Below are 17,157 nucleotides of genomic sequence, written 5' to 3'. Positions count from 1 at the left end.
ACTGACCTCCTGGACGATATAGGTTACACACAACTCGTGGTCGACCACCCAACGTGATTTTCGGTCTCCGGCCAGAGCTCGTTAGTTTTGGACCTTGTCCTCTGCAACCAACCTTTCCTCGCTGGCAACCTCACGACACTCCCTCCCATCCCTGACCACTGCCCCGTCATTATAGACTTCTGTATTCGAATGGATACGAAACATCCCCGTGCAACAAGACTTATGTCTGAACAACTACGCAGCCACAGAGTGTGGACCACATTCTAGACCTCCCTCTGCTCAACTCTGTGCGGACCACACAAAGCATTGATGAAGCCTGGTCCTCCTGGCATACACTTGTTACCACAGCCATTTCGTTCTACATCCCACAGATGCAACGGAGAACTTTCGTAGGTAACAAACCATGGTTCACATCCCTACACCATCACCTCTGACAGACCGGTTGTTCACAGTGGCTAAGCACTGATGCCTGGACAATATACTACTTCGCCTGGAACTCTTATGTTGCTGCTATCCGCAAGGCCAAGTGCCACTTCTTTGACCACATGACAGAGCGGCTGCAATATAGCAGAGGGTTGCTTAGCTCGTGGCACAAAGTATTAAAAGAGACTGTGCAAGATCAATAGACCACGAACCATGATTTCTGACCTCCACGTAGACGACACCACTACAAGCACTGACTCGCAGAAAGCGCACAGTACGGGACAACGAAAAATCGTCACCAAAATTTAAAATGAGAAAGCAAGTGCACAACAGCCGGCTGTACGGTCGTATTCTGATGCCATAAATGGCTCCCAAGCTCCCCCACAAAGCGAAGGAGAGGTGGAGAACCACGGCAACAATGACCGATTAGCCATTGCAGCAGATGTAGCAGTCGAAACCTCAGCAGTTGACACACAGGCAGAGGCACCAGCAGATGAAGCGGTGATCGAGCCCTATCCTGGGGTATCTGAAGTGCTCATGTAGGTACCTTCACCAAGTGCAACACCCACAGCTTCCCAACACCCAACAGGCCGTGGAAAGACCAGTCACCAGTCTCCTGTCACACCACCCGGAGAGTTTGTTATGGAAGTCAGCAAACACACATTTCGCACAACACCTGCAATGCTCAAGCAACCCGCCCTACAGGTCCAGTGGGCCAATGAGGCTGCCGCGCTTGAGCTGCGACAACTGGCGGCAAGGATTGCAACACGCAGTAGATCGCTAGACTGCAAGATCACCATGTGCTTGTAAGTCTCAGTCATAGTTAGACATCATCTATTTAGCAGTATTTGATTTAGTCCTCCCCTCTGATCACCCCACCACAAACACTCAGCTTACCCCACTTCCTGCCAAGAACATGCTCAACACATTAGTCGCTGTATTCACACCTTCCGACGTACAAGTAGGCAAACCTGTAAAGATAGGCTAGATTAAATCGTTCAGTCTTCGGCATAATATCAACCAAATCACTACCCTTCTCCAGAAACGCAGTTATTACATCCTGGGCATGGCCGAGACTTGGCTCAAATACACAGTCGCAGACGCCGAGCTCTATATACCAGGCTACAGCATAGCAAGGAATCACTGCGTAGGGTGCTGTAGTGGTAGGATGTGTTTGTATTATCGACAGCACCTTCCTGTCACCCCGCACAAGGATCTGATTACAGAAGGTGTGGAGGCTACTTGAATAGAAGTCAGAGCACGCCAAGAGACCCATATGCTTGCTTGTATCTACTGACTACCAGACGTACCAGTGTCAAACTGGCCAAAGCTTGAAAATATCCTGCACAAGGCGGCTCTGGGGACTGCAACCGTTGTCAGTAATATAAATGTAAACATGGACCAAGCTAATACGGGTGCCCAGCGTAATCACCTCCTAGATACTTGTAGAGCATACAGTCTCCACAACCTTGTTACAGAATCAACCAGAGTGTCCCCTAGATGCCCTGCAGGCACCGTGTTGGACTTGATACTTACCAGTCCTGCTGTGGTGACCACTGCATTCGTTGTCCCACAAGCGTTTATTGGTCACTTCGCTGTCGAAGCATGCCTGCAGATAGATGTGGAGCATCACCCCCCCCCCCCCCCCCCCCGCCCTTAGAGTACAGAGACTTCGCAGGCAACTTCAACGTATTGACGTAAATCTCCTTCGTAATGACCTCGATAGATCGGGTCTTCATGAGTTTAAAGACTTTAGCGATGCCGACGCTATGTGGTGCAGATGGTACTCAATTGTTGTAGGAGCTCATGATCCCCATGTGCCACTGATCGAATCCAGGATGAAGAGGAAGAACGGTTTCCCACCCTGGTCCCATGCAGACCTCTATCAGCTAGTTAAACGGAAGAAAAAGCTTCAGGGATGCTGGATTAAAGACCGAAATAACAAGGCTCTACATTATCAGTTTATAATCGCTCGTACTAAGGCCAGTAATGCATATCGCCGCAAACGAAATGACATTTTTTTCATACACTGCCAAGCAACCCCCACAATGCTAGGAAAACGTGGAAGCTATTGAACCCTTTCACTGGCCGGCAACAACACAAGCCTCAACCGAGCTGTAAGCTTGATGACGTAAGTGCTTGCTTTCCAACGGGTGGTCCCAAATCCCCTACGGCCACACATTCTTTCGCTCCCACACGGCCCTCCAGCTGCTAGCGCCCTGGTTGGGTTCGATCCTGTGTCACCGACCCACGTGTATCAGTTGTTGTCGGGGATTGATACGTCTAAAGCGACCGGCAGCGACGGGATTCCGGGTCTCATCTTGAAGCAATGCAAAGATGTATTGGCCTACTCACTTTGGATCATATTCTGTTCCTTGCTGCGTACTGGATCCGTTCCAACAGCATTCAAACTCGCTACTGTAGTACCTCTCCATACATCTAGAGATCCCTCACTTCCTAACTACTATCAGCCCGTGTCCCTGTTGCCGATCATTTCCAAGTTGCTTGAAAAGTCGTCCAGTGCCAATTTGTCCACCACCTAACCACCAACAAATGCCTGCCCGACACACAGTTTGCCTTCTGAACGGACCACTCCACGGAGGATGCCATCTGCTTGCTCGCACATAGCTTGTATGCTGGAAAGGATGGAGGGAAGGTGACATAGTGCTTCCCCCTTGGCATGTCTTAAGCCATTGACAAGGTACTGCACCCTTTGTTTCTGCAAGATATGTTCGACATTGGTGTGAGCAGATCCGCGCTCCATTGGATTTCAAGCTACTTTACCGATCAGGCGGAGCAAATCACAAACAGCCCCTCTGTTAGGTCCGGCCATGCCTTGCTCCTGCGGAGTACCCAAGGTTCAGTGCTGGGACCCGTGCTTTTTAGCCTATACACCCGTGCTGTCCTTTCTGTGTGTAGCCCTACCCCCAGCATCCAGCTCGCTGATGATATTGCACTACACGACAGCAATTCTACGGCTGCAGGCGTCTCCACTAGCCTCTCAGCAGCTGTAAGCAGGCTCTCCAGTTGGCTTGACTGGAGGAGATTGATTCTGAACCCAACAAAGAGCAAGGTAGTCGCAGTACTGCCCCATCGGCAGTTGGATGGCCAAGTATTGGTTTTCTGCGATGGTACAGTTCTTCCCTCAGGCACCTCCGATTCGTATCTATGTGTGATTATAGATGCCAAGCTGTCGTGGGATCCCACGTTGAGATGATCATCACCAAGGCTGCCCGCAAGATTGGCGCTTTGTGGCGGTCCCGACGAGCACTGTCCGGTAAATCGTGACGTACGTTCATTCAGGTGGTGGTCATGCCTGACTTGCTCTACGGGTCAAACGCATTCTTTGCCGGGCTACTTGGCCGCCAGTTAGATTGCCTATGAACACTGCAGCGCCGAGCTATACGGGCCATTGACGTGAACCCACCCCACAAAGCCATCCAACCTCTGCTGACCAAGAACTATTCTAGTCTATTCCGCTTCGCGGAACTCGGCAAGCGTAAGCTGCTCTTGTTCTTGTGGAGGACTCCGAGCACGGATCAGGCCCTCCCTAACTACCCTCATCTCTCCTCCAGCCGACAGAAGAACACATGACCAACAAACTGGAGGACTTCTCAGCCAGCAAAGGCTCACTCGCGCGGTAAATCCCGGCCCACGGTCGCAAGTGCTGTTTTGTGGAACCTTCTACCTGAAGATGTACGGAATATCTCGTCGCCCTTTAAGTTTAAAATGAATTGCCTGCCATATCAATGCCATGTACCAATATAATGCATTCCTGCCTAATTCCTTGCCGACTATACCGTGGTACTACTAGTAGTGTCTGGCCATCCATACTGTGATACCATTACTAGTGCCTTTATCATAATGTACTTCCCCAATTAGAGTACATGCTTACACAACAGTGATACACCTTGCCTACCTTTAGCTTTCTGCCGTTCTTCTGCTCTTTTATCCCTCCCCACTGAGTACTGACACATTTGATTACGACAGGTAATAATTATGTAATGTTCCCCCCACCCCCCCCCCCCCCCCACACACACACACCCTTCGCGTCATTGGGCAACAATCCTGTTTGACTTTGCGAACTATAATAAAGAATACATAAAAATCACTTGCATTACGACGGCAAACGTTAGGACTCGCTTACTTCCACCATGTTTTTCCCCCGATACCCATCATTGTTGCAACATTTCTCTCTTTCCGTATCCCGTAGTAGTCGCCATCCATCTTCTATGATTCTCCCGAAGTATGGTACATACTTCACTCAATCCCCTCAATTTCGTCTCAGTGTTGCCTGGAATAAGCTGCCAGAAGAAATCCGCTGTCTGGCTTCCGCTAGGTGATTTACTGTTGCTGTGCGTAGACACTATCTGCACCACAAGTATTCTGTGCAAGGTATACCAAGTTTTTGCAAGTAGCTTCTGCTGTTCCTGTATTATTTTATTTGTTCACCTTGTCATGTCCCTTCCTCCCTCTCTCATAACAGCCACCTTCATTTCGTTTCCCCAGAAGACTCCCCTTGATAGGAAACCATTTGCAGAATCTCAAAATGTGCTCACTGTCACATCATCCATAACGTCTGTGTGGTATTGGCCTTCATTGGTGAATAGACTAGAGTAATGTCAATTTAAGCGAGAAGTATCATGCATGACATTATTAATTTGGAGACCTTCAAAGCGGCAGCTGTGCCGTACGCAATTGCTCATTGACTGTTCCTGATGTAATCCCTGCTAAATACATGCAACAGTAGCAAATGCCATGTTTGACAATGAATCCGCACTATTGATCTCCACCTGACTATCATTTCCAGTGCATACAAGACTCGGATGGAGAGCCAAGGATTTGATTTGAAAGAAAGGACCAAAATGTTACATATTATCCGTAGTTGGTATCCAACACTAACAGTTATAAGCAAGACAGTGTTTACTAGTATTCATTATGATTAGTCTGAGGTTATATAATCAGTCATCTGATGATTGCAGTAGCATGAAACTTTGAGTTTCAATTCCAAACTGAACCTCTTTCTCCTATTCGTGCGAAACGCTCTGCACTTTGTGCATTGAGCACTTTGCCGGCAATTGCGAAAATTACTTGAAAAGTACTCTTTTGCAATGTTGATGTTGTATATGTGTGGAAAAGAGGCAAGAAAAGAGTGAATTTAGTAAATACTTGTTTCAACCAGTTAGTTGCGGAAACCCTAGCCAATAAGGTGTCCTATAAGGCTGATAGGAAGAACAAAGGACCAATGAACTACAAGTGTAATGCGATAATAGAGCAATAAGGCTGCTAGTGTGTACCTTGAAATTTGGGATTTGAAACGCGACTACATATTGAAAGACTTTTCTTCTGACAGGAATAAATTCCACAAAATAGCCCAAATAATATATCATTGTACTCGGATAATATAGACAGGATTAAATTGAAAATAGAAGAAGGAAACACTTGGAAAAGAGTTATGAAGCAACTATCCACGAATGTAACAACATAATAAGCGGTCAGTACGTGTGATAACAGGGCCAAAAACAGGCTACTGAGACAATCAGCGACCTAAGATCTAGTTCTCACACACCTCCAGTGTACAAACCAACAGCCTTCCAGCTTGAAAGGTTCAAGGTTAGGGTAGGACCAATGAGGCAAAGGTGAGTGCAGCAAAAATGTGCACAGGCTAAGTCCCAAGGCAGCAAAGAATGCCGACCATTACGGGGACCATTACAGGACCAGTAAACCTTTATCATCCCGACCAAGAGTAGATAAACAAGAGTGTGCAACCCTAGATCTCTTCTGCACAATCTGCAGATACCCCCCCCCCCCCCTGCCCGCGGCGGAATTTTTGTTGCCCTCACCTTTTTTCAGAAGAACGCGCATTTTGCCCCAGAGCAGTGTGAGAGCACGTGCTGGGCACCGACTTTGTAATGTAAAGCCTGGCAAAGTGCACGAGGCAAAACTTTCCAAAAGACTCGCAGCGCGTGCATCGTCGAAAAGATTTCGTCAACAAAAAAATCCGCCGCGGGCCAACCCACCCCGCAGTTGCACACTCTTGTTTATCTACTCTTGTCCCGACCCATCAATAAATTGCCCTATCATTACGAAACTTCCACACAAGTGTATTTTGGCTGTGTGACCTACATGTCAAAATATAATTTAATTCGGACTAAGGATAGTTGGGTAGAGGTATGTTTCCATATGGGAACAACGGGAGCACGGGCGCATAAAATAACCACTTTGGACGATACTATTGCGAGTGATGGGATTCACCCAAGTGACTGTGGACAACAATTTGATTGGCGAGAGAAACATTTCCCAGTGTTGGACGATGTCCCTTGTGCCAAAGTAGCCAAAAGCAATTGATAAAGAAGACGCGGGTCAAATTATTCAGCGATGATTCTTCGGCCCGCTACGCAACTATTCATTAGTCGTATGCAATCATCATGAACTCGAACTGCTCAACGTTTGCCATGGCCGAGACAAGCTAAGAATACGGCATACTCATGCTCCTCCCAACCTATTATCATTCTTGTTACTCTAATTGCGTTTCGGGGCTAATTCCTATGAGAGGAAATGTCCGCAAAAGGAATGGTAAAGTTTTCACCAGTCGTTGCTGGAGTGGTTGCTGGATTCAAGAGGCATGATATTACCCACCGCCTGATGTAGTTGACAGAAACGGTGTCCCATACTCAGTTTGACTGACTTCGCAATAATAACCATGAAAAGGAGATTATAGATCGGACGAAACATCCGCCAATAGCCTACGTCAGTCCAGATGTCTCGCAATGGATACCGTATTTCCGCAAATAAAAGGCCGTCCTCGTTTACAACGCCGTGCTCGTATACAAGGCAGGGGCAGGGGGCGATTGAAAAAATAAAAGACCGTCTCCGATTAGAAGACCGGGCCTACTAAATGAGTCTTTGTTCTTGTGTTAAAAATAGAAGACCGTGCTCAAACTGTGGGAAAAAATAGAAGACCGTGCTCAAACTGTGTAGAAGAAAATGGAAGAACGGGGGTAAAACTGTGTGGCGAGAAATAGAAGACCGGGGTCAAACTGGGTTGAAAGAATAAAAGACCATCCTCGAATACAAGATCGTCCTCGATTATAAGGCCGGGTTAGGTTGAGGTTGAAAAAATAGTAGACCGGCCTACTATTTGTGGAAATACGGTAATATCAATTGGAAAGGACTATTTCAGTAACACACTAACTGTAAGCTACAATGTAAGTCTCTTGTGTAAAAGATACATACACCACTGCACAAGTCTCTTTCACCCTGATATCTTTTCATTACCCCCCAGAAAAAAATCACGGTTCGCGAGAGACTCGGCCCTGATATCCGAGTTTTCCGCATCCGCCGTGGGACCGCCACCACCCTCTAGGATCAAGGCCCCAAGTAAACAGTCAAATCCGCTCCGAGGTATCCATATTGGTAACGCAACATGACCAAGCTTCGCCATCACTATCTTCCCACTATGAGTATATATTGTTAGTGCCTGGGAACGGTGATCATGGTTTCCTACTTCTTTTTTTAAGTACTTATACACAGTGATCAAAGCAAAAAATGTAATAAAATGCCCAAGAAGAAGGGAAACAAGACGCTTCTCATGTACCAGCATGACCTAGTTGTGGGCTAGTGTTAAAACGTAACAGCAATTCGCCGATTGGAATCGTGGAATCGGAAACCTAATTTATATTAATTTTATACTCACATGATATTGTTGAAAGCCTCTTGCCCTGCTGTGAGAGTCGTATTTGTGACAAGTGTATGCACCTACCTTTGGGTTAGAAATGATGAATGAAAGGGAAACTGTCTATTTTTGGTACCGAAGTTACTACATGTGCAGTGTATTGGTGGCTTTACAAGTCATTTGAAACACGTCTGATTACCATGGTGATTTCCATGGTGATTATCTTGCCGTCTAACTACAATTCGATAAAGATAGATATAGAGATAAAGTTATCGCACTTCCTGATTACTTATTATCTTGTTACTCGTACAGTCAGTTGCTTAGTTTTTGAATTTTTTATTCTCACGATGGCACCATCGCCAATAAGAGATACATTTATGAGAAGGTCAGATGCTGTGGGTGGGGCTGTGACTTATGAAGTTGGAAAGTGATTTACATCACTTTGAATTTTACAAATACGGGAGAGGGTGAGGGCTGCAGGAGCAGATTGAGTTAATCAGCCGTGAGCAGATTTCTTGTTTGAAAGCAGGTCAGGAGACGTCACGAATGCTAGCAGGGAGGGCATTGTAGTATTCTAGGGACTTGTACAGTGGGGAGTCTTTACAGCGATCGGTTCTGGAGGGTGGGAGGTGCCAAGTGCGTGCGTGTCGAAGGCTGTAGCTTGAGCGGGAATGTTGAGCATGCGTATGTGTTGTGGGGCATATTGGTATTTTATGGAATGGGCAAGAAGGGTGAGCTTCACTTTGCAGCGAGCTGAAAACATTGTCGGCCATTTGAGCCGATGGAGCAGTGTTGAATGATTCAGAGGAGTGTAGAGGGGGAGACGGGGGCAGATTCTGGCTGCCTTGCGCTGGACTCGCTCAAGATGGCCAAGGGCTGCGATTGAGAGCGGGGTGAGAGCAATGCATGCATATTCAATTACAGGCAGAATATATGTTTTGTAAATGAGAGAGAGTGGTGTAGTGTGTAGAGTCGATTTGAGCCTTAAGAGAATTATAGTTGCTTCATAACTCGTTTCCATGTTAGTTCTTCTATTTTAATTAACTAACCTAAATGTAAAAAAGTAAAAAAAAGTAAATTATCGTGTCCGTTCCCGAAGGGAACTTACGACGGCCGCTAACCGCTAACCTAAATGTATTGCACTTAATTCTGAATTCTGCTAAATGCACCAGAATGCCAATGGCAGGATGTAAATACCACAGGCTATGAGTCAATTGCAGACAATGGAACTGTGACCTGCTCTCGGGGCTATGCGGTAGTCCCACGTAAATTCACTCCTTTCTGCGAAGCGGTAACTAACACTTGGAAACTCACTGACTTTTGTAAAGGTTAGTTCAAGGTGCTTCGTGATTGTGCTTCATGCTCAAAAGCGTCTTGCACATATGATTGGAAAGTTATCTTGTTGTGCAAGTAGCAAAGTCTGGTTTTCATCGATAAATCCATGGACTCAAGCACTCAAACAATGAATTGTTCCTGGACCTGACACCCGTTTTCTTGCCCATAATTAATATGACCCTATACCACCAATTGAGGACATCGCCATTCCAAGTCTCACCCAGTTCCAAAAGGAACCAGATGTGTTAAACCAACCACAAAACGCATTGGTGCGCGATGTATTGACTGAATTGAATCTAATAATACAAGCTCCGTATAAATAATACTGAGCTTGCGAAGACTCAAGACACTTTGTCTATTACTGAGCTTGTATATAAACTCCCATCTCTCCCCACACAACTTGTCAGACTTGTATTTTCCATATAACATCGTACTTCGATGAAGAGACTATAGACTGGTATATAGACTGATGTAAAAACTGGTTTATCACTCTATCTTATTATTGACCGCCACAGAAACTTGTGATCTCTAAGCGGTCATATATCAGCATACATTGACCGCTTATATTGACCACTTATATCAAGAGTAAAAGAAAACCAGAGTGTGCAGCTGGAATGGGTTGCTGTCATGGCAAAATTCCGTGATTCCATCATTTTATGTAGTGGGTACAAGCAGGATTCAAGCTGGTCTCTTTCTGCGCAATTGCGCAACTGCAGCTCAGTTGTACGCACTACACCATTTAGCGCCTCAGATCTGCGCCAAAAATGATGTAATCACGGAATTCCGCCGCGACAGACACCCATAGCAGAAAACCCCAAGCTGCACACTCTGGTTTTCATGTACTCTTGCTTATATTGACCTGTTCAGCACCTGAACGCACCCATCCAACAACACACACCACGTCACATACTTACACCGTGCACACATGAACAAAGACAAAAGCTTGTCAGCTTGTCCGGGATGTGCTGCTTGATCCTTTCCGAGAATCGAGGCGCGAAGGAATATTCTTGCTTATTCTCTACCCCCCCCCCCCCCCCCCCCGTATAAATTCTGGCTTTGTTTTCGTTATTGCTCATGCCTATGTAACTACTGATGAAAACGGGTGAACAGCTTTTGGTATATATTTAAATAGAGAGGTAGGCGAACAAAATTTATATACACACAACAAGAAGGTTGTCAATTTCATGATACCATCAAGGATCAAAGACTCCCAGCTTGGCTGATGAGCGACGTGAGTACCATGTGCGGGAGCTGGCCTACCAAACACGGCTGGGGTCTTTACACTTTGAAGTAGAGTGGCTGCAGAGGGACGCAGACGCACAGCGATATGGAGCCCGGAGATGGCAACGGTTCAGGGACACACAGTAGTGAGCTGGAACTGATGGGCAGGGCCAGGGAGGACGCTCATAGGTTACATGGTGAAAACGAGGAACTGCGTCGTCAGCTCGAGCAAACAAACCTTGCCAGAGAACACACCCGAGAGGAACTAGAGGCAGCTGAAACAGAAAGAAAGGAAGTCTATGCTTTAAGTTGGCAAATGCACAAGAGGAGCATAGAAAATTGGTGGAGAAAGGAGTTTGGGTGCATAGAGTAGATGGGCAGAATTGTTGCAAAGAGTTCTCCGACATGCAGAACCTCGAACGGACATCACAACAGCCATTGACACGAACCGAAAGGCAATGTGTTAGTCACACCGAGACGCAGAATTTCCCGCCACCTGATATGGTCCACCTGCTTGGAAGTTCACCAGACGAACAAGAAGCCACTCGAGTACGGCAAGGGGTGCAGGTATGGCTGGACGGCGGATCTCTTCACCTGAAACGGCGGAGTAACAGCAATGCAGTTCTCGAGTCGATTCCGTAAGAGGATCGAGCACTAGACGCGATGGTGGCACTCGAACCAGACAAAATGGGGTTGACATCTGGAGCTGTGGAAACGCTAGGAGTCTCTGGGAGTCTTTGGCAGTGTCAAGGATGACACCTTCACCTTCTTCTATCATCCCCCGGAACAACTTTTTTCAGACCAAGCAGACGGTTCTGGCTAAGATGGCCAGTATACTCAACCTTAGCGGATAGACATCGCCAATTATCATTCCCAACAGGAACTTGTTCCGGGATCTTTGCCTGCTTTTCAGGTGAGTAGGGATGATCAACTACCCAAGAAGAAAGAGTAGAGGTTCATCCGTTGGTTTCCAGAGTTACCGAAGCTAGGCAAAACCAAAGGCAATTGGTGCTTCAAAGACAGCGCACGCCGTGCTTCCGAGGCAAAGCTCACTTTGCATTCGTTCACAGATGCATCTGACCATGCCATTGGTGCAGCCAGCTTTGTCATAGTTGAGCACCCGGAGGGACACGTTGGGGTGACCTTCAGTTTTGCAGTCGCCAAAGCACGCGCAGCACCCATCAAAAAGGTTTTTACCATCCCCAAACCGGATCTTCATGGTACTGCCCTCGGAGTGCGTGTGGGTACTGTAGTTGGAGAAGAACTCGGCATTCCGCTCAAAGATCACGTCTTCTGCACTGACTTACAGAACGTTCTCTACCGGATCAAATCGCACTCCAGGGACTTCAAAGTGCATGTGGCCAACAAAATCGGTGAAATTCAGACAGCTACTGATGGACGCCAGTGGAGGCATTTTCCGGTCAAGATCAACCGAGCTGACAAGAACACCCGCGGCATGTAGGCTTGTGACGTGGCCGTAGACGACGCGTGGTGGCAGGGACCCCAATTCCTGATGAAGTCGCCGGAGAAGTGGCCACCCACGGAGCTCCGCAAGCCGCGAGAGTTACCCGGTGAGTTGAAGAGGAAGGTCGTAATGACTTTCGCAACCGGATCGGTGGGCGACCCAGTGGATCCTTCATGGCACTCCACATGGAACAAGGGGTGGAAGAGTGCAAGCTTGGTGTGATCGGTTCATCCACATCCTGCGTCAGAGGATCACGACGGGGAGAGAGTCAGACCTGTTACTCCACCACTATGCTCTCTATCTCTTCCAGCTAGCACTCCAGCACACTCGCACATGCACTGAGCCACAACTATCAACAAGGAATCAAGAGAGTTGAAATATTGAAATAGTGGTAAAGTTGGGAGAAAAGAAAACTGTTCTTTTTCCACGAGATCCAAGATCCATCAAGAAAAAAGGACATGCACAAAATGGCGACCATGTCGTCCATTGACGCGTAATCATGGTAATCACAAACTAGTGCAGCGACCAAAGAAAAGACATAAGTGAAGAAGAAGAAACAGCGCTGAAGCAAGAAGATCGGATCGCTGCAGTCGCTAAAATGCACTAGCCTACTGACAGTAGTTCCACGTGAGCATGCAGTCACGTGGTCATAAACAGAGTGCGTACACACTCACGTCATACCGATACGTCATACATGACAAAAAGAAAAGAAAGGAAAGTCACGCGCGAGTCAAACAAATCAAAGAGCGCGAGACTACGTACTGCAAATACTACGAAGAATTTGTTTGAGAACAAATGCACAAGACGAGGAATTTGTTTGAGAACAATTGCACAAGAATATATATCTCTTCGAAACTAGAATGGAGTCCGTGATGAGAATTCCAACGAGCCTGGACGCAGCTACAAAGTAAGAATACAATCAAATAACTAATATCGTCAGAACTTTTGTAACAATACAAGCAGTCGATTTACCACAGTGTTATCTCTATATTTACACCAGTCCCCCAGGTAACACAGTGTCAATCGATGTAGCGACTCGGGCGTTGGATATGACGACGGTTACGCAGACTACGATCGGCGACAGCCAACGGCTCAACATCGAGATCACACTGCACGGGCGATGCAGGCACAGATCCAGACTCACAGGACAACACAGATTCAGCAGCAGGTTTAATCAACTGAATGTTAACAGACTTCTGTTGATCAAAACCATCCACAGAACGACACACACGCACGGAACCAGGACCAAGGATCTCGGTGACCTTCCACCCAGCTTCGAACGGTGGCAAGCGCTTCTGCGAACGAGCGGGGTGACGGAGCAAAACAGCATCACCGACAGCATATGGATTGGAAGCGCTGCCCTCAACAAAATCATGAGACGACAACTCAGCATTCGACAAAGTCACGAATACGAGCAGACCGACCAGCAAGGCTGTCCACCCAAACACTAAGGCTAGAACCAACAGCAGACTCGTCAACAATTAACTGACGTGGAAGCCATCCACACATAGCTTCCATTGGGGACACACCAATCGCGGCATGGAGTCGCGTACGGTAGTAGTGCAACAGCACAGGCAACTCAGACTTCCAATCACTCGAGGAGTCGAGCATCTTGCGAATGAGGGTCAACAAAGTGCGATTAAATCGCTCAGCAGAACCCTGAGACTGGGGATGCCTAACTGCACCAGTACGCACCTTCGTGCCAAACACACGAAACAATGACTCGACAATGCCATTCACAAATTCAGTACCATTGTCCATACGAACAACTTCTGGGGAGCCCCACTTCAAACAAACATCGGTCACAGCTTCAGCAACTGACTGATCATCATGCGCACGTAGGGGAACAACCTCGACCCATTTAGTAAACACATCAACAATCACAAGAACACAATGAAAACGCCCACTGCGGTCAGAACCAAGTTCAAGAGTATCAATAACAATCTCCTGCCAAGGCTTACCGGGCAAATCTGGGCGCGCGTTGTTGTAGCATTTTCCAGGCGCTGGTCCTTGCCACTGAAACTTCTTCCGGATTCTCATGTATTTCGCTTGTGTCTCTTGTCAGCTTGCTGACACCATTATCGCCATGCTGATCGCTATATAGGCACACTATGGCACTCTTTTGAGGAAGTTGCACATTGCATTCATATACAGCCTTCAAGAATGATTGTGTGAGCCGCTGTGACTAGATGTCGATCGAGTCAACGCATCGGTTGCTGGAAGGTCTGAATTAGAGAAGTGATTCGGAAAAGGGGGCAGTGATAAGATTGTAAGATTCTGGAGGTGCTTTCCGCGTGGGACTTAACAGAGAGTCTATGTAACGCCCGTATACTTGGCTAGCATGTACTTGCTGTTGTGCCTGCGCTTCGCGACGAATTCTCACCGCGAATTCAGGAGGGTGCTTTTATCCGCAGTGATAATGTCCAGCTTCTCGGCCAGGCACAAGTTGCAGCGCTTGGAGGCTGGGCTGTATGAGCTGGCCCTCTTCCTCACGATGCTGTGTTCTGTTCCTTCGTTTTGCAGTTACCATGAGTGGCTCAAAAGCTCCCTGCTTTGTTGATATTTCACATGGTGCATGGACAGCTTGTGGTTGTCGTACCTTGAATGGTGTCTCTGAGAGACCACTATATTCTTTGTTTTCGGTGCCCTCTGCGGCTTCGTATACGGTGCAAGCTGCCTGGCACGAGGCGGCCTGCATGGGGCATTCTTCTTTTTTCCATCAGTTGCAGTGCTTGCCTGCTGGGTTGGGTTTAGCCTGCTTCTGTTGTGGCCCTTGATAAAGGCGACGACATGCGGGAGGCAGCTATAGCTGATCTTTATGGTATGTTTGTTAAAAAAATTGCCAGTGGGGATGCGGGCGCGAAGTTCTTTCGGATCAACTTGATGAAGACAACTCTGGCGTTAGTCTTGACGGACTTGTTGTACATGTGGTTGCGCGTCTAGCTCTTTATTGCACACACCTCGCGATATCGGAAATGTGCCCATGTCGGGTGTTATTTGTTCGGTTTTACAGACACTGTCTCTTAAGTTGGTGGCTGGCCTGTATAAGGCAGTTAGAATGGACAAGACAAGCAACATAGTACAAAGCTCTATAGTATGGTACACCGTGACAACTCAAGCATCATTGGTCCTCCTCATATCTATTGATGCCAATTCTGAATTTCTGTTTAATGCATCAGCGTGCTCCTGGAAGGACAAACATGCAACGGGCTATGAGTCTATTTCAGACACCGGAAATGTGACTTGCTCCCAGGGCTATAGACCAGTGCATGATGCCAATACTCCCAAATGCAACCAGACAACTGGAGCTTGGGAGTTCACTGCCGTTTGCGAAGGTTAGTCCAATGTGATTCTATATTTGTGGTCGTGTATTATACTCGAAAATGTTTTCCCATTCGGATTTAGATGTAGTGTCATTCAGCAAGTAGGAAAGTCTTGGTTTCAAAAGATAACTCCAGGAAATGTGCACTCACACAATGAACTTTCCATGGAAGTGTCACCCCGTTTCTTGTTCATCCTTATGGTAACACTATAATAAGTTTCGTGTTCCAATAATGGACAAAGTGTCTGTAGACTTTGCTGCAAACAGTGCTCAACACCTCAAAAAGGGGCAGACCTTATCACACAGGGCAGAACAACAGAGACCAAAAATCCTTCTCGTGACTCCGAGTTTCGTGTTTCAAAAAACACTCATCACACGATAAACCATAATAATGCTGTTCGCTAGTTATAGGTACGTTCTTGAGCGAGTAGTCGATGTCCATCCGTTTTGGTCGGTCCATTGTATGCAGCTCAGGGGAAAGTGCTCAACAGAACCTTTGTCTATATCCCTCATGCTAGCAGCTAGCGACTAGCATTATTATAGTTTATCGTCTGTCGCAGTCTGATGAGTGTTTTTGAAACACGAGAAGGATTTTTGGTCTCTGTTGTTCTGCCATGTGTAGTGTTCCAATAATATGTATCTATTATCGCCTTATAATAGCTATGAAAAGTATGAATGCCGCAGACATCACCACACAACATGACAATTTGTTCAAGGTTTGGTTTTGTGCGATTTTCACGCTCCGATCATCAGTGCAAATACGGAACTAAAGAGATCAAGGGAAAAAACAAAGGTTAAAAATCCAAAGAAGTGTGACACATGACGGGTAACTTGTGGTAAGTATTACAAAAAGTGAGAACTAAAATAAAGAGTAAGTGTGACAACCGGGCATGAACAGTGCAGAAACAACTCATGAACACGGGGTGCAAACTCACGAAAATAACCTAAGTGCTAAAACATGTTCTTTTTGCTTACACAAATCGGGCTTATGCGTACGAATACAAGCAGCTTCAAGGACCTTCAACTGCTGGACGTAACGGGCACGACACAGTACAGAGAAGTGGGAATCATCATAAACACTCAAACAATCGGGACGAGATAACAAAAGCAAGTACACAGCTGACTTCTTACGAATTTCACCCTCATCAGCTCCATCACCTTCCCTGCCACCTGACTCTTCCTCGTCCGTTTTATCACCATCACCACCAGCCGTCTCATCGTCATCCGCCTCGTCGTCATCCGCCGCCTGGTCATCACCCGCCTCGTCGTCATCTGTATCCTCGCCGTCATCCGCCTCGTCGTCATCTGTATCCTCGTCATCCGCCGCATCATCACCCAACTCATATTCACCACCAGTCAGTCGTCTGATACCATCCATGTTCTCCTTCCTACGTCTGTTCCGTGCCACTGTCCTTACATCATCTACGTCCCGAGATTGTGTTCCGTTTTGCCCTCGGCTTCCGGTCTCCTTCGATGCTCCGTTTGGGCCTTGGCCATTCCTAGCATATATTTCGGTTGAATAATTGGCGGTCGACCTCCGTGGTCGCTGGACCCACGGATCAAGCGCTGGAGGGTGCTGCGGTGTCCGCACAGCCGGATACTGTGTCAAAGAAATGGGATCAATTTCTGTGATTGGCGGTACTGTGGTTGTTGCCGACTCCTCCCCAACCCTAGCCACCAACGGCACTGGTGGTGGCTCCGGTGGCGGCATTGGCA

General features: G+C 47.1%; 1 protein-coding gene across 5 annotated transcripts in view; it reads left to right on the top strand.

The window, feature by feature from the left end:
• Positions 1–17,157, top strand: part of LOC135825798 (sushi, von Willebrand factor type A, EGF and pentraxin domain-containing protein 1-like) — a 579,302-nt gene that overhangs the window by 395,914 nt on the left and 166,231 nt on the right. For 4 of the 5 annotated variants that reach the window (XM_065338421.1, XM_065338423.1, XM_065338420.1 and 1 more), the window contains 2 exons: positions 9,271–9,426; positions 15,299–15,454. The exons of the other annotated variant lie outside the window; for it this stretch is intronic. In XM_065338421.1, coding sequence (XP_065194493.1) covers positions 9,271–9,426; positions 15,299–15,454 — 312 coding nt within the window. The remainder of the gene's footprint in view (positions 1–9,270; positions 9,427–15,298; positions 15,455–17,157) is intronic. 5 annotated transcript variants of the gene reach the window in all.

This window comes from Sycon ciliatum, chromosome 10 (genome assembly GCF_964019385.1).
Source record: "Sycon ciliatum chromosome 10, ocSycCili1.1, whole genome shotgun sequence".
In the NCBI taxonomy this organism is placed as follows: domain Eukaryota; kingdom Metazoa; phylum Porifera; class Calcarea; order Leucosolenida; family Sycettidae; genus Sycon; species Sycon ciliatum.
The sequence above is the reverse complement of the archived record's forward strand: the minus strand, read 5'-3'. Positions and strand labels throughout refer to the sequence as shown.